This window comes from Anabrus simplex, chromosome 1 (genome assembly GCF_040414725.1).
Source record: "Anabrus simplex isolate iqAnaSimp1 chromosome 1, ASM4041472v1, whole genome shotgun sequence".
Lineage (NCBI taxonomy): Eukaryota > Metazoa > Arthropoda > Insecta > Orthoptera > Tettigoniidae > Anabrus > Anabrus simplex.
This window is the reverse complement of record NC_090265.1, coordinates 703,280,609-703,306,909: the sequence shown is the minus strand read 5'-3', so window position 1 is coordinate 703,306,909 and position 26,301 is coordinate 703,280,609. Positions and strand designations below refer to the sequence as shown.

At 39.0% G+C, this 26,301-nt stretch overlaps 2 protein-coding genes across 4 annotated transcripts in view; both read left to right on the top strand.

Annotated features, from left to right (window-relative positions):
- Window positions 1-26,301, top strand: part of LOC136857363 (serine/threonine-protein kinase PLK1-like) — a 692,893-nt gene that overhangs the window by 190,695 nt on the left and 475,897 nt on the right. The gene's annotated exons all lie outside the window — the stretch shown is intronic.
- LOC136886891 (mitochondrial amidoxime-reducing component 1) overlaps window positions 1-26,301 on the top strand; it is a 97,923-nt gene that overhangs the window by 31,866 nt on the left and 39,756 nt on the right. For all 3 annotated transcript variants that reach the window (XM_067159746.2, XM_068225153.1, XM_068225152.1), the window contains one exon: window positions 22,801-22,999. In XM_067159746.2, the coding sequence (XP_067015847.2) occupies window positions 22,801-22,999 (199 nt within the window). The remainder of the gene's footprint in view (window positions 1-22,800; window positions 23,000-26,301) is intronic.

The window sequence follows — 26,301 nt, the reverse complement described above, 5'->3', positions numbered from 1 at the left end:
TTGGAATGATTTTTTTTAGTGCCTATCCCCAAACCTGGTCAACTTCAAACTGACGCTAACGGCTTTCGAGGGATTGTCCTTGGTTCGTGTATCCGCAAGACGTTTTTAAAAATTCTCCTTCAACGACTCCTGTGGTCTCTTGAATATTATAATTTGGTTCCCAAATATCAATTCGCCTACTTTAAAGGTCGTTGTGCTCAAGATGCTATTAACATTTTACTTATCGATATTTTATTAGCGCAAATTCGTAAGGATTGTCTTATTGCAATTTTTTTGGACATACGAGGAGCTTTTGACTCCATACCACTTCATCTTCTCTGGACTACTCTTGCACAGAAAGGTTTTCCTGCTCATTTTCTCCACATCTTGCGTAATTTGTTTACGTATCGGAAACTTTCCCTTAAATCCGCTTATTCTTCTCTTCCTTGTCGTCTGTTATCTGTCGATGTTCCTCAGGGAGACATTTTAAGTGGTCTGCTTTTCGCCCTGTATATGAGTAATCTCGAACAATTGGTTACCCAAAAAGCTCGCATTCTCTTTTATGCTGATGATATAGTTCTTTATTACTCTCATAGTAATGTCGATGTGTGTCGTCACCATATATATCAGCTAATGGAGCAAGTCATTACATGGCTTACTTTCCATGGTCTTCAACTTTCTACCTCCAAATGCTGTGCAATGTTTTTTACCTCTAAGCGTAGGTTTAACTCTGAGCCACTTGTTTTCGATTCTCATGTCATTCCTTTTTGTTCCTCCCATAAATACCTTGGTGTTATGCTAAACCGCTCGTTATCTTGGAAACATCATATTACTCAGTTACGTAATTCTTCTGATATGTATATTAAAATTCTCCAAGTGGTTACTAGACGATCATGGGGTGCTGACCCTGGCACAGCTCAGTTGTTATATTCCGCTGCTATTCGCTCTAGACTCGACTACTGTGCGCATGTTATAGATACTGCGTCGGATTCTGTTCTTAACCACTTAAATTCTTTACAATTTAAAGCCCTGAGAACTTGTGTTGGAGCATTGTTGTCTACCCCTACTAATGCTCTCCTTGTCGAGACCGGTGAGTTCCCTCTTCCCATTCGCCATAAAATGATAACATCTAAATATTTACTTAAAAGATTTGCTCTGGCTCAACACCCATTGCTTCCTAAATTGCAGTTATTAGATGAATATTCTCTTCTTTCACAGGCCCGCCGTCGTAAGATGCCTGCTTTGTTGTATGCATATCAATTTCTTCTATCCTATAAAAACACTATCTTACGCACTGCTTCTTCCCCCGTTTATTCAGTAAAATTTGATTGTTTATTTTTTGTCCCTTCTATCATTATCTCCCCTACATCTTCTTTTTCCTCTTCTATTCCTGGTTCTTCGTTGACTGGCCCTCCTTTTAAGAAGCTACGTTTTGCTCTAAGTGATTCTGGCGTCCACATATATACAGACGGCTCAAAAAACTCTTCTGGCGTTGGAGCAGCGTTTTATATTGTCAATACCAATGTTGCTGAACTCTATCGTTTACCCAGTGACTTTTCTATCTACACTGCGGAAATTTTTGCTATTCGTCAAGCTCTCATGTACATTAAACATCATTCTATACCTAACGCAGCTATTTATACGGATTCCCTCAGTGCAGTTCAGTCGCTCAAGTCATTCATCTTTCTTTTAACTGGTATTTGTATCATGTTAAAAGTCTCATTTATACTTTGCATCAATCTGGGGTGGTTCTCACTTTTGTCTGGGTCCCTAGTCATATAGGTATCTATGGGAATGAACAGGCGGATTTATTCGCTAAGCGAGCTGTTCGTGATGGCAAATCCCTACTTAACCTTGCAGTTCCTCTACCCGATTTTTATCCAGTTCTTAAACATTATGCTTATGGTCAGTGGCAAGAAGATTGGACTAGATCAGCTTCTTATAAAGGTCGCTATTATTACAATATTCAGCCTTGTATTCCTCCCTATCCGTGGTATTTGAAGGGTAACTATTCTCGCCGTCACATTACCAACATTATTCGTTTTCGCTTTAACCATACTCTTACTCCTCTGTATAAACATCGTTTTAACCTTTCCCCCCACTCCTCCTGTATATGTGGTACTCTGAGTGCTGATGTAAATCATTTATTATTCCAATGCCCTGTGTATGATTCTTTTCGTCAGGCTTTTATTTCTCGTCTTCTCAGTCTTCAGAAAGCTCTCCCCACCAATGTCTCCTGCTTGCTTACTGATATGTCTCCTGCTCTAATACATACTATCAATCAATATTTGGATGACTCTCATCTTCATTTGTAAATTACTGTCTGTTTATTGTTCGCACCGTTACAACGAGTGTCTAGTGATAGTCCAGTCCTTGCACCAAATGGAAAGGGCGCATGCGCGAACTTTCTCCTCCTCTTCTTTCGGTGACACATCTCCTTCCCCACTCCCAGGGTTACGCGCTAGATATTTAAGGAGGAAATACCTATAGTTTTATGTATGCCTATATTGCTAATTAGCATTGCATTTCTTCAAAATGTTTGCTAATTAATCAACTTTCTTATAAGATCGATACGATTTCTAATTTTATAAATTATTATAAGTGTATGAAATACTTCAAAATAATAATGCTGTAGTAAGTTTACAAGTTAGGGCGCGTACATTTAGTTCCCCTCTCCTCAAAACCTAAAATAGCAACTGTTTGGACGCGTAAATATATTTTCCTTCGTGTTCTAAGCCAGTCATTAGTAGATATGACGAGTGACAGCTAGTCGTTGATTGATTTTAGCGAGAAGTGGCAATCGTGATTACATAATGTTTAAGAGTTCGGAGTGTGATCGGCAGTAAGAATACACCCGAAGTTTACACAGACATATTAAAAAGTGAGTACGTTAGATAAAATGTAAGGGAGACGGACAACATCGGTGCAATTTGTGTGACAAACTATTTGCTGATTTCTCAGGTCTTAGACAGCATCAACAAAGGATCCGTCAATTGCTACTTCCTCGTTGGTGATTAAGAAATTGAATTGAATATTGAATTTTCACGACCGCATTGTAATTGAAACCGACTTTCAACTTATTAGGTCGTGTTACGTACATTCAGTACGTGTGGAAGAGATGTTAAGTACAGAACAAAAATGGCCAACCAGACACCAGTAGGGGATCCCACTGAGCACCTTATGAAGGAAAAATCGTTTGATTTTCTACGGTTTCTTTTCAGGGCCTAAAATGTGGGGGATCCCACTGGTGTCTGGTTGGCCATTTTTGTTCTGTACTTAACATCTCTTCAACACATACTGAATGTATGTAACACGACCTAATAAGTTGAAAGTCGGTTTCAATAAAAATTGAATTGTTGAATTTGTGATTTTATATCACCTACAGATAAAAGCATGGTTCAACATGTCAAAGAGATCCATGATATTCACCTATATTCCGAACAGAAACGGTTTACTTCTTTCACAGATTTTAGGCCCTGAAAAGAAACCGTAGAAAATCAAACGGTTTTTCCTTCATAAGGTGCACAGCTGTAAACACACGCGTAGATGGAACAAAATTATACATTTACCACTGCCTTCGTTCCGGGACACATACTTTTCGAAATCTATGGGTAAAAGAACAGGCGAAAGTTTGGGCATGCGCTCTCTTTGTTTGGTGCAAGGACTGGACTACCACTAGACACTCGTCACCGTTACATACTCCTGCTTCCACTGTTTTTTGTTTCTACGCACTTCCTTTGTTATGTTTCGCGTTACTTAAGATGTGTACATAGACACGATGCTCAACTGTTCTTGAGAACTTCGTAGTGAAATTCATTGCGTGTGACCTTCGTAGTGGACTAATTGCGTGTGATTTCGCATTATAAGTGTAATATCACGATAATAAGTGTAGTGGCTGGGTGAAATAATAGAGCCCATAACAAAGAGGATAGAATAGAATAGAGATGAAACTCAATGATAAATTTCGGTTCCAAGCCACTTGGCGCTAGTAGTTTTAGTCTCTTTTCCGAGATAGCGCCAGTGTGCATTCTGATGCAATACCTTAGTATTACTATCAACAGATAGCGCGGAGAATTAACATCCGGCGCAGTGACGCACATCCGGGTATGCTTACGGCTCCTCCCCCCCCTCCTTTCCCATCCCCTCGCACTACCCACCAAACGGCGATAATAATGCAGTTCTACTACTTCCATGCCCAATACATTGTAATTCATATATTTTTATTTCCAAGTACTTACTACGTTGTAAATCATGATCTGATACCCCTAGTTCGTATGGCATACTATGTTACTGAGAACATAACCACACACCTCAAAGCAGCTTTAACTTCAAATGAATGATTGACACATTTACACAAAGCTGATATTATAACAAATAAGAAATCCCTTCGAAAGCAAGACAACAGAGCACACCATATGCAAGAAAATGGGGTATCACATCAATATCCAAGTACCACATGAAAACAAAAATAACAGAATTAAATGCACTGAGACAGGAAATATATAGAACTACATTAATAGAACCATTCAGCTTTCAGCCCCTGATGTGTACTCAAACAGGAAATACAGGATTTCAGGAGGACTGGCGAAGATATATTTCAAATAAACAAGCACAAGGAGCGAAGATTTACAGCACAAGCACATGAGCACATGGAATTCAAACACAAATACTGTAGCATCATGGGAACTATCGATTAAAATCGATATAAGTTCGAACAAGGTTAATCGATTGGCTAAAGTCGAATTCGATGCAATTCAGCAATATTATCTCCACAATGCTTGACGTTTTATGACTAATTAATTTGTTAGAAGGGCCCACTGATTGAGGTTAGACTTGAAATACTTTAAATACTTCACTTCGAGACAAACTGCCTTTAATTATTAACAACGCTCATTTCATGCTTACTTGGGTGCCATCTACAGAACGTGTATATAACTATTTACACGTTATGAATGACCTCCAGCGCCATCTAGAAAAAGAGACTGAAACTACCTGAAGCTAGTTACAGATTGGAACCAAAAGCCCTATTAGAGTTTCACCCCCCTGGCCCATAACCTCTCCGACAACAACAAAAGTCTACGGAGAGTGCTGAACATACCACAGCCGACCACAATGTTAATTCAAAGTATGGGTCACGAGCCTCAACTTCACCATGTCTTATATAAGCTACGAGACTCTATCATGAACATACTAGCATGATTACTTTACTTCAATGGAATTGTCGAAGTGCCGCCTCGAAAAGACATGAGTTAGAAATTTTGCTGAATGAAACACGAGCTCATTTTATCTGTTTACAAGAAACGTGGTTTCAACCGCATATCATTTTTCGTTTACGAGGTTATCAAGTTTTCCGACATGATGGTAACGGCTTTGATGGAGTTGCCACATGTGTACATACTTCCTTATCAGTTACACATTTCTCTTTACAATACATCATCCCGCACACTTATGCTGTAGGAATAGTACACCATAACACCTGTTTCATCAACATCTATTGCCCTCCCCACATTTACATTACTCAGAACCAATGGATGCATTTTATCCAACAATTTGACACATTTCCACATCTTTTTCTTCTCGGTGATTTTAATTGCCACCACACTGAATGGGGATGTATGGTAGATACAATCAAAGGTTCCAACTTACTTACTATTTCAACTCATCAGAATTTGTTTCTTTTAAATGACGGCTCCCCGACCCGTTTAACTCCGCCTGGATCTCCACCCAGCGCAGTAGACCTTACTTTCTGCCGCACCACTATGGCCCCTGTCACCACCTGGCATACATTATCTGATACGCACACTAGTGACCATTTCCCCATTCTCATCACATATGGTATTCACCCACCACATTCCCAGTTTCAGGCACCCTCCTGTATAAGTAACATCCGATCTTATAAAAACTTCAATGTTTCTAATTACCAATCATACCTCAATTATATCTTGCAGCAGAAACATAAGTCCCCTCTTTCCTTTTCCCTTTTACTCCCTTATTTAACCCAATATTTAAACATGTTTCATCCGTGCCGACCATTAAAAGTGACGACCCATCCACAGCAATACGAACTAAAATGGTGGGACAAAGAATGTCACGATCTTATTCATAAGCGCAAACAATTATTCAAACAATATCGCCAATCGATGACGCAGCAGCATTATTTTCAATTGCGAAACCATATCGCGAAAACAAAACTCGTCTTTAATGCAAAAAAGCGAAAAGCTTGGCAATCTTTTATTTCTCAATTAACTCCACAGCTCCCAGCAACGAAATTTTGGAACGCGATCCGCAAGATCACGAGAACCTTAAAATACCAAACTTCTTCTGCTTATCCGCGACAAGTTCTAGAAGATTTTTTATACACCCTTGCCCCTGTTACCGTAAATCCACTCTTTCTACCCATCTCACAGAACAACTCTTGTTCTTTTATTTCCCTTTTGAATCCAATTACATATAATGAATTACTCTCTGTATTATGTACCGTCAATAGCTCATCACCAGGACCTGATGCAATTACTTATCAAATGCTCAAGGCCTTACCCCCCCATGTCCAAATTTATTTACTCAAATATTACAATAGTATTTTCGAGACATTACATGTACCAGCATCATGGAACGAGTTTTTCATCACACCCATCCTGAAACCAAAAAAACGGCCTACTGAACCTGACAATTTCCGAGGCATAGTTCTGGGATCGTGTATACGCAAAGTTTTTTGTAAAATCCTTATGAAACGAATGGCGTTTGTATTGGAACATCACTCGTTATTACCCAAGTATCAGTTTGCCTTTCGACGGGGTAATAGTACACACGACCCTATCATTATTTTCTTACTCGACATCTTATTAGCAAAATGGCGGAAACAATCTACCGTAGCAGTGTTTTTGGATATTAAAGGTGCCTATGATGCTGTGTTATTGCATATCCTCTGGGAGAAATTATTTAGTGCTGGAATCCCCTTCCAATTCATTTCTATTTTAAATCAACTATTTACTAACCGCCGGTTAACTATTAAATCTCCTCAACACACAATTGATAGCCGTTACACATCACAAGGTTTACCACAGGGATCGATACTCAGTGGAATTTTGTTTGCCCTTTACATGAAAGAGCTCGAATCTCTTGTGCTACCACACGCCCGTATTCTAGCTTACGCGGATGATTATGTTATTTATTGTGCTGACTCCCACATTGACCTTTGTAGAGACAAAATATCTCAGGTTTTAAGTTTAGTCTTTCAGTGGCTAACGGCCCATGGACTTTCCCTTTCTATACCTAAATGTGCAGCAATGATCTTTACACATAAACGAACCTTTGATAAAAGCCCTATTAACTTTGACACCTATAGCGTTCCCTTGGTTTCACAACACTTACATTTAGGAATATATATCGATCAAAAACTCACTTGGCAAACTCATATACGACACCTTATTAGGAAATCTGATCGTTATATCACCATTTTACGAACGGTAACGAAACGTGCATGGGGTGCTGACCCTTTGTCAGCACTACAGCTATATCATGAAACAATTCGGTCCATACTTGATTATAGCGCCCATATTATTGATTTAACCTCTAAACATAGTTTATTAGCGTTGGATCGTCTCCAATTTTCAGCACTACGTATCAGTGTGGGTGCCCTCCGCACAACACCAACTAACGCTTTATTAGTAGAAACTACGGAAGAACCACTGTACATCCGCAGGATAAAACTTTCCAAAAAATTCCTACTTAAACATATTAGTAGAACGAACTCCCTTATTGTCCCTAAATTACAATTATTATATGAATATTATCAACAACGTCCTCCTCCCAATCATCGGTATCCCGCCATATATATGGCTTATGCTGAAATCCATCATCTTACTGAGACTATATTTCGTACACCACGTATTAATACGTATTCATACCACTATGATATTCAAACATTCCGTCCTTCTATTATCATTGCCCCTTCCGATGCATCAATCCAATCAATGTCTGCACCTTATCCCACATTATATGCTCATAAGAAATTTAAAAGTTCCATAACTACACCAGATTACCACCTATTTACCGATGGGTCAAAATCAAATACTGGAGTCGGAGCAGCATTTTACGATCCACAACTACTCATTAGCTTTAAATATCCGTTACCTAATAATTTAACTATTTTTACAGCAGAATTATATGCCATATACCAAGCCCTTGTATATGCTCAACAGTTGCAATCCAAAAAAATAAATATATTCAGCGATTCCCAAAGTGTTTTACAAGCTCTGCATTCACTCGCCCCTCATACAAATACATATGTCTACGAAGTCAAGTCTCTTCTATTTCGACTTGAAACATCCGGTTTTGTTATAACGCTAATATGGATTAAAGGGCATAATCGGCACGTAAGCAACGATATGGCCGATATAGCAGCGAAAGACGCCAGTGCAGATACCGCGAATATATTACAAATCAAAATTCCGATTCCCGACTTCTTTCCACATATCAAAACTGCAGCTCAACACACATGGTGCACACAATGGCGATTATCTGCTCGTACGAAAGGTCAATATTACTATCAACTTCAACCGAGTATTCCCACACTGCCGTGGTTTGCAAATGGTACGTATACACGACGTCACATTACTAATATCATCCGACTACGGTTTAATCATTCCTTAACCCCAGTATATTTAACTCGATTTCACATTACGAACGACCCAACTTGTTCCTGTGGAGAATCTGAGGGCGATAGTGATCACCTGTTTTTTCATTGCCCCCAATATGCACATCACCAGACCATTTTAATGCAGAAATTACTCAAAGTGCAAGTATCTTTCCCTACACGACTTTCAGTTTTGTTGCACCAACCTTCGCCTACGATCATTACTATTTTAAACGAGTACCTTGATAACACTCACATCAAATTGTAATTATGATTTAGTTTTGCAGTTGTTTTTGTTCCGACATGTTTGTGAGGTGGCACTTCTAAATGTCCCTGGTGAGTAGATATTGTCTCAAGGTTCTTATTACTTTCCGATCTTGTACAGTGTAACACGTTACTCCTATTCCAGCTTACTAAGTTCTTTGTGTCCTTGCTCAGTACCGAATGTAATACCTCCATGAACCTCCTCAGACCCGATATAATTTTTCTTTTTTAAGTGCATCTATCTACGTGTGATCATGCTAAAATCGGGCATTAGTGTTGTAAACGTGTGTTTTTGTGATATAAGTGTAATATATTAATGATCTTGTGACTGGGAAAGAGTCTTTTGAATCCCAAATAAATATCCGCAAGACAAGACAAGACACAGCCGACCACGTGGAAAATCTTACGGAAACGGCTAAAGCTTACCGCTCACAATTGCTACAAGCCCTGACTCCCGATGACAAAGTCAAACACCTTGAATTTTTGGCGCGGTTGCAGCAGTGTATGGAAAAGGATGAGTTGAGTACGAAACTTGTCTTCAGTAATGAAGCAACATTGTTTTCTTAATGGTGCAGTAAACAGACACAATGTGCGAATCTGGGGGGGTAGAGAATCCTCAAGCTATCGTGCAGCACATTCGAAATTCGCCTAAAGTTAATGTGTTTTGTGGAGTGGCGGCTGGTGCAGAAATCAGTTGTGTGCTGTAACCCATCCCCACTCCAAAAAATAAAACTATTTAGAAACATACATGCGGTTTTCAAGAGGCTCTCCCCTGAGTTTCCACACTGAACAAACACGCAAACAATCCCAACACATATACACATTTCACATTAAAAAAACTATAAAACTATATAATTAAACACACAATAACATCTGCAATGGCAAAATATTCACAAACTCAAACACTTGGTGTGAGCACGCAAAATCAGTTCCCAATGTTAGCAACATCATTGAAATAAAACCAGCGGGTACGATGCGCATTGGTATCACCCAAATATCACTGTAAAATTTGTCACAAATGGAACATAATAATTGCTTTTACACATATCAAGTGAAAAATCCCTGGCAAATTAAGAAATACTGTCGTTATTTGAGAAATATGAAAACATACTTAAGGCTTGTAGACAGGACTGGTTTATGACGTACTGCGCTGCTTGTGCCGTCTTTTGTTACTTTCTTCAGGTCCAGGGCTAGCACCGTGGAATGGGAGTGCCATGTCTGTAGATTCTCATTGAGTTCTCTCTTAGCAGTGATAGTGTGCAGTTGAGTGGACAGTCGCTGTGAAGAGGTAGCGTGGACGGTATTGAGTAGTTATTCTACGAGTGTAATTCGTACGTAATGGGGGAGCAAAGTGGTGGTGAGGAGTCTCCTGATCCTTCAACCCTCACAGTTGCTAGGGAAGAGACAGTTCAGATGGACCAGGATGAGGATGATAGTTCCAGTGAGAATCGTAGTACAGTGAATAAATCGAATACACCCAATGAGGTGGTGAATAACGAGACTGGTGCTTCGATTTCGAAGACTGAGTCGCAGGAACTTTATCCTAGTACTCATTATGGACCTTTCATTATTTTTGTGGAGTCCACAGCAACAGGCAATGTCGGTAACATTCATCCTATGACCCTGGGTAGAATTTTCTATGAGAAAAATATTCCCGGCATAAAATCAGTGGCCCGCAAGGGACGAAATAGGGTACAAATAGAATTTGTATATGCCGTACAGGCAAATTCATTTTTGAAACACTCTTTATTAGTTGAGCTTAAGTTACGTGCATACATACCTAGTTCTAATGTATTGCGGGTAGGAGTTATCAGGGGAGTAGAGAAGACATTGACAGAGGATGCTATTTTAAAGCACTTAAAGTCTCCTGCTACTATCAAATCTGTAAAGCGTTTGAACCGTAGAATTGTTAACGAAGACGGAACACAGTATGTCCCTACTGGATCTATAAAAGTGGTTTTTCGAGCTCAGAAACTTCCCCAGTATGTGTCCTTATATCAAGTGCATTTAGAGGTGGAGCCGTATGTTTTTGCTCCCATCATCTGTAAAAAATGCCAACGGTACGGTCACGTTGATAAGCATTGCAGAGCGACAGGTCCCCGGTGTGGGAAATGTACATTGCACCATACTACGGCGAACTGTACGGAAACTTTCCTGCAATGCGTGCATTGTCGCGGTACCCATTCAACTGGGGGTGTTGCCTGTCCAACTCACCAACAGCAAGTTCACATTAAAAAGATAATGAGCCAGCAGAACTTATCGTTCAAGGACGCTGTACAAAAAGTCCAACCTAGTGAATATAATGTAGTAGACAATTCTCAAAATTTTCCCCCTTTAACGGGGGAGGAGCAGACTCCTACACAGTCGAATCCCCGTAAGAGAAAATTCACACAAGTAATTTTAAAATCACCGAGACCAGTACCAGCCCCAGGATATGATAAGGAAGGTTATCAAAATTTGGTTCGGGAGATTCCCCGCATGGAGATGGCAGCTTCAAGAGTTACACCCGTTTCCAATGGCGCAAGCCTGCGGATGGCGGCACCTTTGGACGATCCTGTTGCCACGAGTAGCACCTCAATGGCGCAACCACTTTCGTCATTTCATAGGCAACGAGAATATCTACAAAGTGGTCTTTATCAATCTCTTCAGCAATTGGTACAATTACTGGGTGATCACCCCGAGTTAGCTCATAATGTATTCCAGTTAAGGGACAGGGTTTGTAGTTTTATTCAATTCTATGATCAGAATCACTCAATGGAACGCTAGAAGTCTCATGAACAAACGTCATGAGCTATTTAAATTAATTCAGGAAACAGTACCTCACTTTTTAGCTATACAAGAAACTTGTTTTAATCTTGAGACTCGCATTAAGTATCCTAATTACAAAGTTTTACGTAATGATGGACCAGGTTACGGTGGAGTTGCCTTTTTGGTCCACTCGTCTATGCCATATCGAACTTATTCGAATATTCAGGCCATACCCCATACATATGTTATGGGATTATATTATATGCATATTTTACTTGTAAATATCTACTGTCCTCCTGACATTTCCATTACTGAGAGAGAATGGAACCAATTCTTTCAACAATTTACTGCCGAACCATATGTTTTTATCTTTGGGGACTTTAATCTGCATCACACACTGTGGGGAGGAAATTTGGATACACCTCACGGTACACAGTTCCTTAATGCAGTAAATAACCATGCTCTTGTTATTTTGAATGATGGATCTCCTACGCGTTTGACTGCGCCTTCTGCCCCTCCTAGCGCAGTAGATTTAACACTGTGTAAGCGAAATATGGCGTCTATCACTACATGGCATACTTTGAGTGATACTTATTCCAGTGATCATTTCCCTATTGTTATTTCTTATGGTGTCGGCAGACCCTTTCCTCCACCGCAGCACGCATTACAAAATACCATGATTCGATCTTTGAGAAGATTTAAACCGCAAATATATACCGCTTACATTGAAGATGCGTTACAAAAAATTCCGGAAAAGGATTTTTCATATCACACTTTACTGCAGATTTTAACAGATTATATTAATATTTACCACCCCATCATCGTTTCACCCCCTTTATCTTCTAGGAAACCTGCGCATGTTAAATGGTGGGACGAAGAATGTCATTTGCTGATTCAAACCCGCAAAGTACTTTTTCGACAGTATAGGCAGCACGCAACACCTGAAAATTATTTCCGGCTCAAACGACACATAGCACACACTCGCCGCATTTTCCATCAAAAACGTCGTGTCGCTTGGAGGGAGTTTATATCGTCCTTCACGCGTCAGGTTCCACTTGCAGATTTGTGGAATGCTATCAGGGCAATCACACGAGTTACGCAGCATTCCCCTGCCAAGACCATCCCAGGTCAGGTATTATCTGAGTTTCTTGTTAAAGAGACGCCAGATTTTGTTGTTCCACAGTATGTTCATTCCCAAGACCCAATAGCCGCACGTTTTTCCGTATTGCTACAACCATGCGATTATCAGGAATTAGAGGCAGTACTCCATTCGTGCTCAAATTCCTCCCCAGGTCCAGATAATGTATCATATCAAATGCTCAAATTATTACCTATTAGAGCAAAGCAGGCCTTATTAGACAGGTATAATGATATTTTTCACAATCATAGTACACCTGTTAGTTGGAATGACTTTTTTCTAATTCCCATTCTTAAAAATAAGCAGTTACCCACTGAGGTTAGTAATTATCGCGGTATCGTCCTTGGTTCGTGCCTCCGTAAAGTCTTTCTAAAGATCTTACTTCGAAGAATCATATGGGTATTAGAATACTATAACTTGACGCCTCGATATCAATATGCCTTTTTTAAGGGGCGCAGTACAGCTGATGCATTTAATAGTTTTGTTATCGATTTACTATTAGCTCGTCATAGAAAACATAGTACCATAGCGGTTTTCCTTGATATTCCACGGGCCTATGATTCCGTGCCTTTGAACATATTATGGGAAAAACTTGCAACTCTTCAGATTCCTGAGGGATTCATTATCATTCTCAGACGACTACTGACTTATCGAACCCTCAGATTTAAATCGACACCTTATACCATCCCGCCCCGGCAGGTAAGTAATGGGTTGCCACAGGGCGATATTCTGAGTGGTATTCTTTTCGCTCTTTTCATGAAAGACTTCGAAACGGTCATTTTACGCCATGCTCGACTACAGGCGTATGCGGACGATTTCTTGCTCTATTATACACATGAAGATTTACAGCTCTGCAGACAACGTATTAGTTACACGCTTCATGAAGCTAGAACATGGTTAGAGGCCCATGGGTTAAATCTTTCCATAGCGAAATGTCGAGCGATGATATTTACACATCACCGAACCTATGACCGATCGCCACTTGTTTTTGATCAGTATGAAATACCAGTGGTTAGTCACCATAAATATCTTGGGTTATTTATCGATCAAAAACTTACATGGAAGCATCATTTTTTATATTTGCGTTCGAAGAGTGAACGGTATATTCAGGTAATACAAGCTGTAACCCGTAGGCAATGGGGGCAGATCCCGTTGTGGTGCTATCTTTGTACAAAGCCACTATTCGCTCGATATTGGACTACGGATCGCATATTTTTGACTTGGCATCGTATACTAACTTGAATATTCTTAACACTTGTCAATATAAAGCACTTCGCTCCTGTATTGGAGCTTTAAAGTCCACACCTACCAATGCACTTTTAGTCGAAACCTGCGAAGCTCCCTTACAAGTACGTAGAAAAATACTTGCGACGACATATTTACTTAAAAAGTTTTCTTTAACAAGTCATCCTTTAATTCCGAAGTTACAGTTACTTTCGGAGTATTATTCTGTACGGCGGCAGGGTTTACGCAGATTGCCAGCACTGTTTCATGCTTTTAATACATTGAAGTCGAAACAGTGTACCTTAATACACAGTGTTAATTTAATACCCTATACCTTACCCTATCAGGTTTCTTATTATAAGCCTCAAATAATATGGCCTATCCGCAATGGCTCTACTAACGTTACTTGTCTGCAGGGGACCGAGATTTGTCCTGTTAAAAGAGTGAAATTTTCTAATATTCCACGAAGCATAAACATTTTTACAGATGGGGCAAAGAACATTAATGGAGTTGGTTCCGCTTATTATATACCTTCTCAAAATGTTAAAGAGCAATATGGTTTGCCTAGTGACTGTTCGATTTTTACAGCGGAGTTATTCGCTATACAGCAAGCTTTACTTCTTGTTCAGAGACAGGGATACACGAGAGTTACAATCTATACGGATTCGCTGAGTGCATTGCAATCTTTGGTTTCGTATGAGTTATCCTATAATTGGTATGTATACAATGTCAAGAGTCTCCTTTATATGCTTGACAACGTTGGTATTTACATAACTTTAGTATGGGTACCAGGTCATGTCGGTATTGAGGGCAATGAAAAAGTAGATTGTCTTGCAAAACAAGCTTCTCGTCTTCCTGTTCCGAATACTAACAATATTGTTCCAGCTTCTGATTATGTAGTTGTTATCCGACAGGAGGCACGTCAAGAATGGCAGCATGTTTTTCGACAGACTGCACAAGTCAAAGGTAACTTCTATTATCAATTACAACCAACACTTTTAGTTAAACCTTGGTTTATACGAGGATCTTATACTAGACGACATATTATTAATATCATTCGGTTAAGGTTTAATCATGCCCTTACACCACAATATAGATCACGTTTCCATTTAACGCAGGATACAAACTGTTTGTGTGGTACCAATATCAGTAATGGCGACTCTAACCACATTTTCTTTGAATGTTCTGTATATGCTAACCCCCGTAAAAAACTTTTAACTAATCTTAAGCGACTCAAGCAGGTTTTTCCAACCAGTGTTTCTTGTTTGCTCGGTAATCCTACAGTCGAGATTATTCGAGTGCTAAATTTGTATCTAGATGAAGCCAATATCGTGTTATAATTCTGTCTGTAATATTGGGTGAGAATTGATCATGCTTTTGAAGGTTCCATTAGAGTGATTCCTCATATCAATAGTGTATTACTTGTGAGTGCTATTTTGGTTTCTTCGTGTGGGTTAAGCTTTAGACGCAGTGTGATTGCAAGCTTGGAAGTTTCCCGTATGAGAACAGTCTGCTATAGCAAACTAGGGTTATTATGTGATATAGTGAAGATCAGTGTTTTGTGTTTTCTACTTGCAAGCTCAAGCATCAATTATTGAACTGAAGTTTTCATTATACTAGTGTTTTTACATGAGTAAGCGAGTTTTGACTGGGTGAAATGTCGTAGACACAGCCCATAAGCATCAGCAAGCAAGCAAGATTCTCATTATCTTCGTCCATTCGCTGCTGGTGTCGTCTTTTGTTACTTTCTTCAGGTCCAAGGCTAGCACCGTGGAATGGGAGTGCTATGTCTGTAGATTCTTATTATCTTTGTCCATATGACTAGAGCGGCCAGTTTAAACAGCAAAATGGAGGTCAACAGAAAAATAGCATGATCCCTGGACCAATAAACATTTTTGTTTCTGTTCGAACGAAAGTAGCTCGATCCCTGGACCAATAAATCACTAGTCCACTGAATTCTTCTTATGTACATTGGCCATACCATTTTGTCGTCTATTAAATATTGCATATCGCGATACAATTCATGAAATGATGATGTTTGACAAGTGAAGCAATGAAACGAAAGCAAAGAACTTCAGTGAACACAGATATCACACACGAAATCGTTGAAAGTGTAAGACAAAAGACATACGTGTCTCACTGTGAGCGCAACACCAAATGTACTTGTAAAGTGGTAAAGTACGTATATATAATATTCTCCAAAAATCAAATATTTCTTAATTTGCCAGGGATTTTTCACTTGATATGTGTAAAAGCAATTATTATGTTCCATTTGTGACAAATTTTATAGTGATATTTGGGTGATACCAATGCGCACTCTACCCAAACCAGCAACGTCGTAATGCAAAATTACATGTTATGTTTTTATATTGACATTTATAGACATTTTTAATTAAAGAAAATCACAATATCATGTCCTTATTTTGACAACATAAGAAGTACAATTTTTATAGTTCATCAATTTACAAATATGGCTATGGAATAGGTAAGTTGGTAGTATTCTATCCACTTTGGTATTAAAAGACCTGGAGGGAACAGCTTTACAGTACTTTGTTTTCCCGTTTGCTTTGAGCGATCCCCTTTTATTATCTGCGCACTTTTTAGTGATAGATTTACACTCTAGTGCTGAAGTGGTCGACTTCGGTTATCTTCGAGATTCGTATTGGCAACCTTTGAAACACAAACTAAGAATCGCTTATCATCGCTGTGCGACATCTGGCGTACACTTTAAGTACTCGTACTGTTGTTGTTTACACAGTAAAGCCAAACTATAGAATTCATGCTAGGAACACGTTTCGCAATGGGAAATGTTATATAGTATTATATATTGTGTGTGTGACGCAGTTGTTTGCTTAAAATAATAAAGGTTTATGAAATTCATATCGATCGATCATATTATCGATTCAATTCAGATTTCATTTCCATTCAGTTGGCAGTATTAACGGAACCCTTCTTACTTCTCCAACGAGTACAAAAATCTATCACTAAAAAGTGCGCAGATAATAAATACTACCGCTGAGTCAAGAGGGTGCCAGCTGCCACGTTCTCATATCGGTCGTAATGCAAGTGTGACAAGTGCTAGCGCTGCTTCTCTGTGGTCGAACGAAGAATCGTTGTGAAGTGATGTCTTGGCTGTTGTTTCCACAGCCTATCGAAATACATTCTCTTTGTATCAGAAAAGTTGGGCACATATGCGCAAAAGGCAGAGCTCCTGGTTTCTGGCTAAAAGCTTAGAAATTCACGCTGAGCTGTGATTACACAGCACCTGGCGTGGAGCGCACCAGTAGTTACCTGGTTGTGAGGGGAGTTGAATAATTTCCTATTCTTTGGCTGACGTCTTTTTCAATGCACTGTATTTGATTGTAGATAAGATTTTTAAACAAATTTATTTTCCAATAGGCAATGTGCTGCAGCACTTCAGCACATAAGGTACGGCTGCCCCTGGTTTTGTGCAGTCTCACGGTTTAAACTGTACTGCCCTACCTGCTGGAAAATTGGCTTATGCTGTAGCTGGAGGACAGTGCGGACTTCACCTTCCAACAGGATGGTGCTCCACCCCACTTCCATGGTGATGTTTGTCAATTCTTAAACAGGAGATTGCCAAACCGATGGATCGGTCGTGGTGGAGCTGATGATCAGCAATTCATGTCATGATCTCCACGCTCTTCTGACCTAACCCCATGCGATTTCTTTGTGTGGGGTTATGTGAAAGACTCAGTGTTTACACCTCCTCTCCCAACAAACCTGCCAGAACTGCAAGCTCATATCAACCATGCTTTCAACAGTGGCGGCCGGTCAGTACGTGCTACCGGGCTCCAGCATGTAGCTTGGAACTGTAAGGAATATTATTTATGTACAGTACAATTATCCTGGTGCCTTTTCGTTGTTTTGAGTACGGTATGAATTTGTGTTTTGTGCAAATCAGGACGAGATCTGTCGAACACCTAGCACCGTTCTCCCGGGGAACAAGGCTCGTGCTCATGTGAAGTGAGCCCTTGCCTGTAGCCTGAAGGAAGCAATACGCAGGCGCAGCCAAGCTTGCAACACTTCCCCTAGCCGGCGGAGTATACCATAAACCGGGATCAACTTTCACTGATCCCGTCTATAGTTACTTCCCCTCCCGCAAGGGGGTAGAAGTACTCGATGTCTCCTGCTACCTTGATGTTGAACGTGATAAGCGAGTCTGCCACTAGAGAGTAGCATCGTCTGGGCTCGAAAGTAAAGCGTAAGTGGAGGCAATCTATCTCACACATGCTTATTAAAATATCCATCTTCCTTTTGTGTCAAAAATACGGAATTCGTAGGTGAGTCAAAGAATCTTTGACTGACCCTAAATGTTATCCCGCATTGCAATGTAATTTACTCTGGTGAAATGAAATAGCGTATGGCTTTTTGTGCCGGAAGTATCCGAGGACATGTTCGACTCGCCAGATGCAGGTCTTTTGATTTGACACCCGTAGGCTACCTGCGAGTCGTGATGAGGATGAAATAATGATGAAGACAACACATACACCCAATGATGGTTAAAATTCCAGACCCTGTCGGGAATCGAACCCGGGATCCCTGTGACCAAAGGCCAGCGCGCTAACCATTTAGCCATGGAGCCGGACATTTACTCTGGTAATAAGGGAGGTCTCAATGAATCAGTTGGAAGCTCTTTCAGTTGCTTTGTGCGGTTTTTAATCTCGCGGTTATATTACTGGTGCGTGTTTGTTCTGTCATTGTGTTGGTGCTAAAGTTTGTACGGAGATTTATCAAATTATTTATCCACTGCAGTGTATATCAAGTGAAATTAAATTAGTGTTCTTAGTGGGGATCTATATTCCCACGATTCTATTTGCACTGATGTAAGTTGCGCCATTAGGTTAGTAAAAACAATATTTCTCGAATGAATTATTTATATCGTAGACAGTTGTCGAAGAATTCATCTGCTTCCAAATTAATGTTGTTTTTGTTTGTTATGAGTTATAAATTGTGAGAAAAGTTGTATTATTATTATTATTATTATTATTATTATTATTATTATTATTATTATTATTATTATTATTACCAAGTTTGAAGTATGCGTTGTTCATCATAACAAAATATGCAGATTTAAAACAGCGTATTTAGCTTGTTTTTGTAGCACGTAGGACGATTTTTCCACGAGCCGCCACTGGCTTTCAAATCAGTTGATAGGGACATGCTGTGCCGAGTGTGTCACGAACTTGATTATAGGCTTGGTGTCTGCAGAATCACTGAAGGGGTACATAACAAACATTTGTAAATATAAAAAAAATTGAGTTTTTCTATGTGTGTGCAAAGTCTTGTGACAATATGTCAAATAATAAAGTTATTGTAGAGTTTTGGAATCGCTCCAATTATTTGTAATAACCCTGTATTTGTGTCTAAAGTGATAGTAATGCAGAAACATAAAGGAAGAAAAAGAAATGAAATGGATAGTCCAGGAAGAGAGGATAGAACAAGTAAATAATTTAGAATATTTAGGAGTGATTTTAAACAGAAGAGGGACATGGAAGGACCAAATTAGGAGGGAAAGGAGAAAAGGGCAGCCTTAGCTGTAGTCAACATTTTAGTGTCTAAATTTCTGGGAATAAGCTATAAAACCTTGTGGTTAGTCTTAAGATCAGTAGTATTAGGCAGGGTAATGTATGTGGCAGAAGTATGAGGGCTAGAGGGAAAGAGGGTTAACTTAAGACAAATTATGAGTAAATTTGGAAAGGCGGTGTTGGAGCTCCCTTAGTGCACAGCAAACGTTGGGGTAGAATTAATGTGCAGGGAAGAAGTAGAGGTTGAGTGTGTGAAAAGAGTAATCAAATATTGGATGGGTTTGAAAAGAGGAGAGGGAGGGAGGGTCCTTCGGTTGCGTATGCACAACAAAAGAAAAGCATGTATAAGGGGTGCTGGCTAGAAAAAATTAAACTATACATGGAGAGGGTGGGAATGGGGTACATGTGGGAAGAGGTGTGGAAGAAGAAGGAAGTTAGGGGTCAGTGGGTGCTTTTAAAGAGGATTAGAGATATTCAAAGACTGAGACAGATAGAAGAGTGCAAGAACAGGGGATCGTTTAATGTTTTTAATAAAGTAATGGAAGTGGCAGTGTTAAATATTATGAATATAGATAGATTGAAGAGAGGAGGATTACAATGGTGGCTGATGGGCTTATACAAGAATAAGGGGTGGACAAAGGGTGAAGAAAAGTCACTAAGCATTTTATGTGGGGCAACATGCAATGATCTACACTTAATAGGTAATTGTAAAGATACGCAACAGGTAAGAAATAAACTTTTGAGTGCCAATAAATGGGAGTTATTAGAGAAAGGGGATGAGCAAATAATCTTAGGGTGGGTTATCAAAGAATGGGAAAAAGGGGGGAATTAAACTGGTATTTGTGCGTGGTAAGGAGAGTTTGTGAAATAAAGTTAAAAGAGGAAAGTGCATAATGTTATATGGGTGTGAAATAAGGTAAATGACAGGGCTGAGGTCTTGCTGGGTAGTCATGAATGTATAAGACTTGAAAGTGGATGCGAAATAAAGTTAAAAGAGTTGAGGGTGTAAAATGAAAATGAATTAGAGGAGTGTAAAAGACTGATATATAAAATTAGAAGTAAGGATTTGTAAATAAGTAGGTTTGTTAAGGACGGTTAAGTAAGATAGGTTATGGTTATAAATGTGTGTAAAGTGTGAGTGAAGGATTGCTAAGATAAGGACAGCAAGTTTAGAAGGTTTGACTATGTCTGGTTGTAAAACATGGAGATACATTGTAAATGTGGAAGGTTTGGGAAGTGGAAAGATATTGTAAATTTGGAAGGTTTAAGTGATAAAGATAGGGCATGTTAATGTTGATATGGCAAGACACGGATGTATAATTTAAATAGTATTGGTAAGTAAGTTAGAAAATGACATTTTAGTGATTAACATGTGGTAACAGGAAAGTAGAACAATTACATACAGTTGGAACGTGAGTAAATGGAGTTCTTGCTTGAATGATAATCTGACTGTTCTGTCAGCGGCAGGTGTGTCATTAGGCTGGTGAATGGAACTTCAGTCTAGCACTGACAGGTCAAAGGTATGCAGAGGAGATGGAGAGGGAGTACATTTCAAATAGGTGTTTCTTTGTGTTTGCAGTGATTGATGTTCTGTGTAGAGTTAGAGAATGAGTTCTAACATAGAAATAAAGCATTCCTGAATCCACGTCCGATACCGTATTTTCTTCTTGTACGTGTGAGGAATGTACCATGAACGTTTGGCCATACCTTATTGTAACACGCTGTATTTTTTTGTCTACTCCATTGCAAAGATTATGCATGATGATTTATACAGGGTGTATCTAAATATAGAACACCGAATACCTGGAAACCATTCCAAGCAACGGCCCAGTTCAAGTTGATGGAGAGACTTTAACAAAGACAGTAAGCTTCAGGTATCTCGATTACAGACTGATGGTGGGATACATGATGAAGTGTGATGTAGGATAAAGGCAGCATGGATGAGATGGAGGGAAGTCACAGGCATACTCTGTGCCAGAAGGATGCCACTACATTTGAAGTCCAAAATATACCGCACGGTAGTACGTCCTGTTGCTTTATACAGTGTTGAATGATGACTAGCTGACAAAGCTATAGAGCACCAATTACACACCATGGAAATGCACATGTTCTGCTGGTCGATGGGCATTACACTGCTGCTTCATGTCAAAAACAACACCATCCACCAGCAAATGGTCATTGCACCCATCACCGAGAAGGCATGGGAAAAATGTCTCCAATGAGATGGTCACATCCTGTGTGCTGCACCTGAAACAGTAGCCTATTTCACCCAAACCTTTGAAATTAATGGGCAACAACCATGTGGACGTCCATAGCAGTGCTGGCATGACACAGTGAATGCAGATATGAAAACTCTGGACTTAAGACCACAGGGTGCCCAAGACTGTGCAAAATGGTGAGCCAAGATTAGAACAGCGGACCCTCCATCAGTGGAAAAATGCTGGGAAGAAGAAGAAGAAGATCTAAATTATATGGTAGGTGTGCTATTTACCAACTGATGAGCCCAACTTAGCACACTGGGGCGAAACGCTGGCAACTGGAATGATTTAGTTGGAAAATTTATAATGTCCAATATCGGACCATTTATACTGGTTTTATAAATTTACTCATTCGGGATAAATATTTCAGGTTCCCTATGGGAATCAACATCTATAACATTCCACTTAGTCGAGCAGCTCGTCTTCTTTCTCCCAAGTCTTCCCAACCCAAACTTTGCAACATTTTTGTAACGCTACTCTTTTGTTGGATATCACCAAGAACAAATCAAGCTGCTTTTCTTTGGATTTTTTCCAGTTCTTGAATCCTGGTGAGGGTCCCATACACTGGAACCTTACTCTAGTAGGGGTCGTACCAGAGACTTAATATGCCCTCTCCTTTACATCCTTACTACAACCGCTAAATACTCTCATAACCACGTGCAGAGATCTGTACCCTTTATTTGCATTCATATTTATGTGCTTACCACAAATAAGATCTTTCCTTATATTAATACCTTGGTACTTAGAATGATATCCAAAAGGAACTTTCACTCCATCAATGTAGTAATAAAAACTGAGAGGTCTTTTCCTATTTGTGAAACTCACAACCTGACTTTCTTGGTTTCCTGTATATACTCATGGTTTTAGTTTTCCACAAATATTAAAAACCAGGGATATCTTGGGTTTGTAAGTTAAGAGGTTAAAGATGCTTCTGGAAAAATAGTGTATATTGTCACATCACTTTTCTGTAAAATATTTAATACATTGTTAATACAACATTTGCAGGCTATGGTTTGAAGAAACTGTAGAAGCCATAGACTGCGGGGATGAGGCAGCAGAATGGATGTCCACTTTTCTTCTTCAAAAGAAATCTGGAGCTCGGCTGGGTTATCATGCGTTAGATTCTGTAGCAAGGCGAGACTTCTCAAAACAACCCATTTCTTCACTGAAGACGTACTATGCAAATATTGAAGCACATGATTCGGTGAGTAAGTTTAATGTTATTTCTGAGAGGTCTAGACTTGTGTAGATGGAAGTGGTTGCAAGAGTTTTTTATTATGAACTCTTTTTTTAAACATTTTTTAAAACTTTGTGGTTTCACATGACTGTTGATAGTAGAAAAGTTATTAGGTACTCAGATTACAGATTGACATCTCAGTTGGGGAACACATGCAGAGGCCAGCTGCTGCGCTGAAAGGAGGGAAGCCATTTATCTGAAGGCCGTATGTTGGCGGTGGGATTGCACAACACCTATCATGTCCTCTTTAAATGAAGGTTAATGGGACCGAGCGGAGTAGCCATGTTAAAACTATGGAGCCAAGCTCTGCATTCAGGAGTGTGTTTGAGTGTGAGTATGTTTGAACCCTATCATCGGCAAATGGCTAGACAGTTGCAGTCATAGACCACACTCTGGTACTTACCTAATTTCATTCACCATAATTTATTTCATATTTATTTGCTTCTCAAGCCCGCCTGGTGGCCATGATTGTTAAGGCGCTGAAGTCTAAACGGTCTGGCACTGTGGTTAGCCGGTTCAAGTCCCATTGGTCGAAAAAATTTCATCATCAGAATGTTGGCCATCAGGGTTGGGAAGTTGGTGGTATACAATTCCTAATCACTAGATTGCATGCCAAAAGCCTGGATTAAATTTCAAACCACTCTGCAGTGCTCATATGGAGTGAGGGCACATGGCGCTGTTGATGGTGATTTGTCCGTCGGAGAGGGATGTTAAGCCTTGAGCAGACCCCTTGGTGCTATTCGACAGGAATAGGCTATGTGCCAGCACCGGGTTTTACCTTCTCCCTTTCTACTATCCTATATCACGCCATTCATTTCATCTCATTAGCTCCTCTGATGAGGTTGAAGGTCATTTGATCATAAAAACCTGCCATGACGTTCATCTCCCTTAGAGAAACAGGACAAGGGTTGGACAAACAATTTATTTGCTACTCAACTGAGGTTGTTTTCAGGAAGGGCATCTGGCCGTAAAAACATATCAGATTTTTCATCTCTGACCTCATATCAGGAAATGGGACTAACGGGTATATATACTGCATAGACAACAGCATGTAAGATGGGTAGAGGAGGGATTTTCCATTATCAGTTGGGTAGACTATAATGAGGTTACTTCTTTTCTTTTCAAAATACATTTCTAAATTCCTTTGTACAGCATTCAAGTCCTTGATCATTGAAATCAGATTGTCAAAATCATCTCCACCTTCATCCCAGTGTTGATAGTGTTGTTGACTTTGTCTGCATGCGGTTATCTCGAATAATGTCTAAGCATAATCTATTTCATGAGCTGTGTACATTAAGAGAAAGCCAGATGGTAAGTAGTTTATCACATGTTGCAGCATACGAAGTAAGTTACTATGTTTATAATAGGCTGAAATAGTATCACTCACTAGTGAGAAATAAATGGTCCGTAGTGCATCAGGCTTAGTGTTCAGTGAGCAGAGTTTGCATTTACAGCTATGTTTGGTAACAAAAATGTTTGTTCTGTTGGACACAATTTCTGATTTGTCTTCTAGGCTTAACCTCACAGTGCTGTGAACCTTACTGGCTAGGTGGTGATGATGATGATGATGATGATGATGCTGATTATTATTATTATTATTATTATTATTATTATTATTATTATTATTATTATTATTATTATTATTATTATTTCATGCTTGACATGTTCTATCCATTTTAGTTAAGTATTTGTTTAGGCTCTCTCATTAACAAACCGTTCTTTTAAGTTGTTGTTGAATTATTAGGAGCTTTCTAACATCAAGGTCTTCAGCCTCGTGTACTTATATGGTATGTATGTAGAAATGTCTGATAATCTGTGTTACTGTAGTAACTCCAGTAGTGTCTTAAAATATAGAAATGTTAAGGAGGGGATGAAAATATCTCTTAACTTAAAAATGTATTACCGGTATCTCCAAAACCAGAGATAGTAGAAAACTGTTTTTGAGCTTCAAATTCATCAAAAAATATCCTTTAACAGTTTATATACAGTATATCAACTACAACTAACTGTTTCTTTTCAATGTTTCGGGGAAAAAATAACCTCTAACGTGAAAATATCTCGGATGATACTTTAAATTACTTTTTGAGTAGAAAATAGGTTGGGGGTGAAAACATCCCTCAAATTAAAATTTATTAACTCCTAAACCATTAGTTGTAAAAAGAAATGTTATTGTGCTTAAAATTCATCAGAAATAATCCTTTAACAGGTGATATATATCAACTCACCCGTGCTGTTTCTCTTCAAGTTTCAGGGTAAAATTAACATCCAATGTTAAAATAGTCTCAGATGATGTACTTTAAATTAATTTTAAAGTAAAAAATACATTGGGGGTGAAAACAATTCTTAACTTAAAAATTCATTATCTCCCAAACTAGTAGTCGTAGAAAACTGCTCTTGAACTTAAAATTCATCAAAAGTATTCCTTTAACAGGTGATACATATAAACTCACACCCAACTGTTTCTTTTCAAAATTTTGGGATAAAATAATCTTGAAAATTAAAAATCTTGGGTTATACTTTTAGAGATGTTGGTCCTAGAAAACTGTTTTTGGGTTTAAAATTCATAAAAAAATATTCTTTAACTGTTCTTTTTCAATGTTTTGAGGTAAAAATAAACTTCAGCATTAAAATACAGTCTCAGATTATGCTTCGAATTATTTTTATGGTAAAAAATGCACTGGAGGTGAAAACAACTTTAAACTTACAAATTCAATACCATATCTCCCAAACTAGTAGTTGTAGAAAACTGTTCTTTAGCTTAAAGTTTTTGTTTTACCTGCTGTACATCTTCAGGTAACATTTCTACATTTCATCTGTATATTTTCAAAAGTATGGGATAGGAGTGCTTAGAAAATAATCACTTTGATATCTAATTTTGGTTTATATTTATTTTTGCATGCTCTTAAATGACGAACTCTACAGTAGCTCAGAGTCAATTCTTGTAGTGTTCAGCTAATTCTGCTTCTGGAAGGGGCGCTATCCTCCTCTTCCTTATGGAGGGCTCTGTGCTCCATTTCCACCTCTACCTTGTAGCTCAAATTCCTGTTTAAATCCTTAAAAACTCTTATTGAGTGGAGAGAAGTGATCGGATAGAATCTGATAATGATGTTCTTTCAAGAAAGAAATATATCATTCTATTTTTAATTAAGTTGTTTCCTTTTCAGGTATAATTCTGTTACCGTATGCTTTTTATTTACTCAAAATTAGTTTCGGCAGACTGAAGAACATAACAGTTACAGATTAACTTAGTCGAACTGAAAAGAGATGGC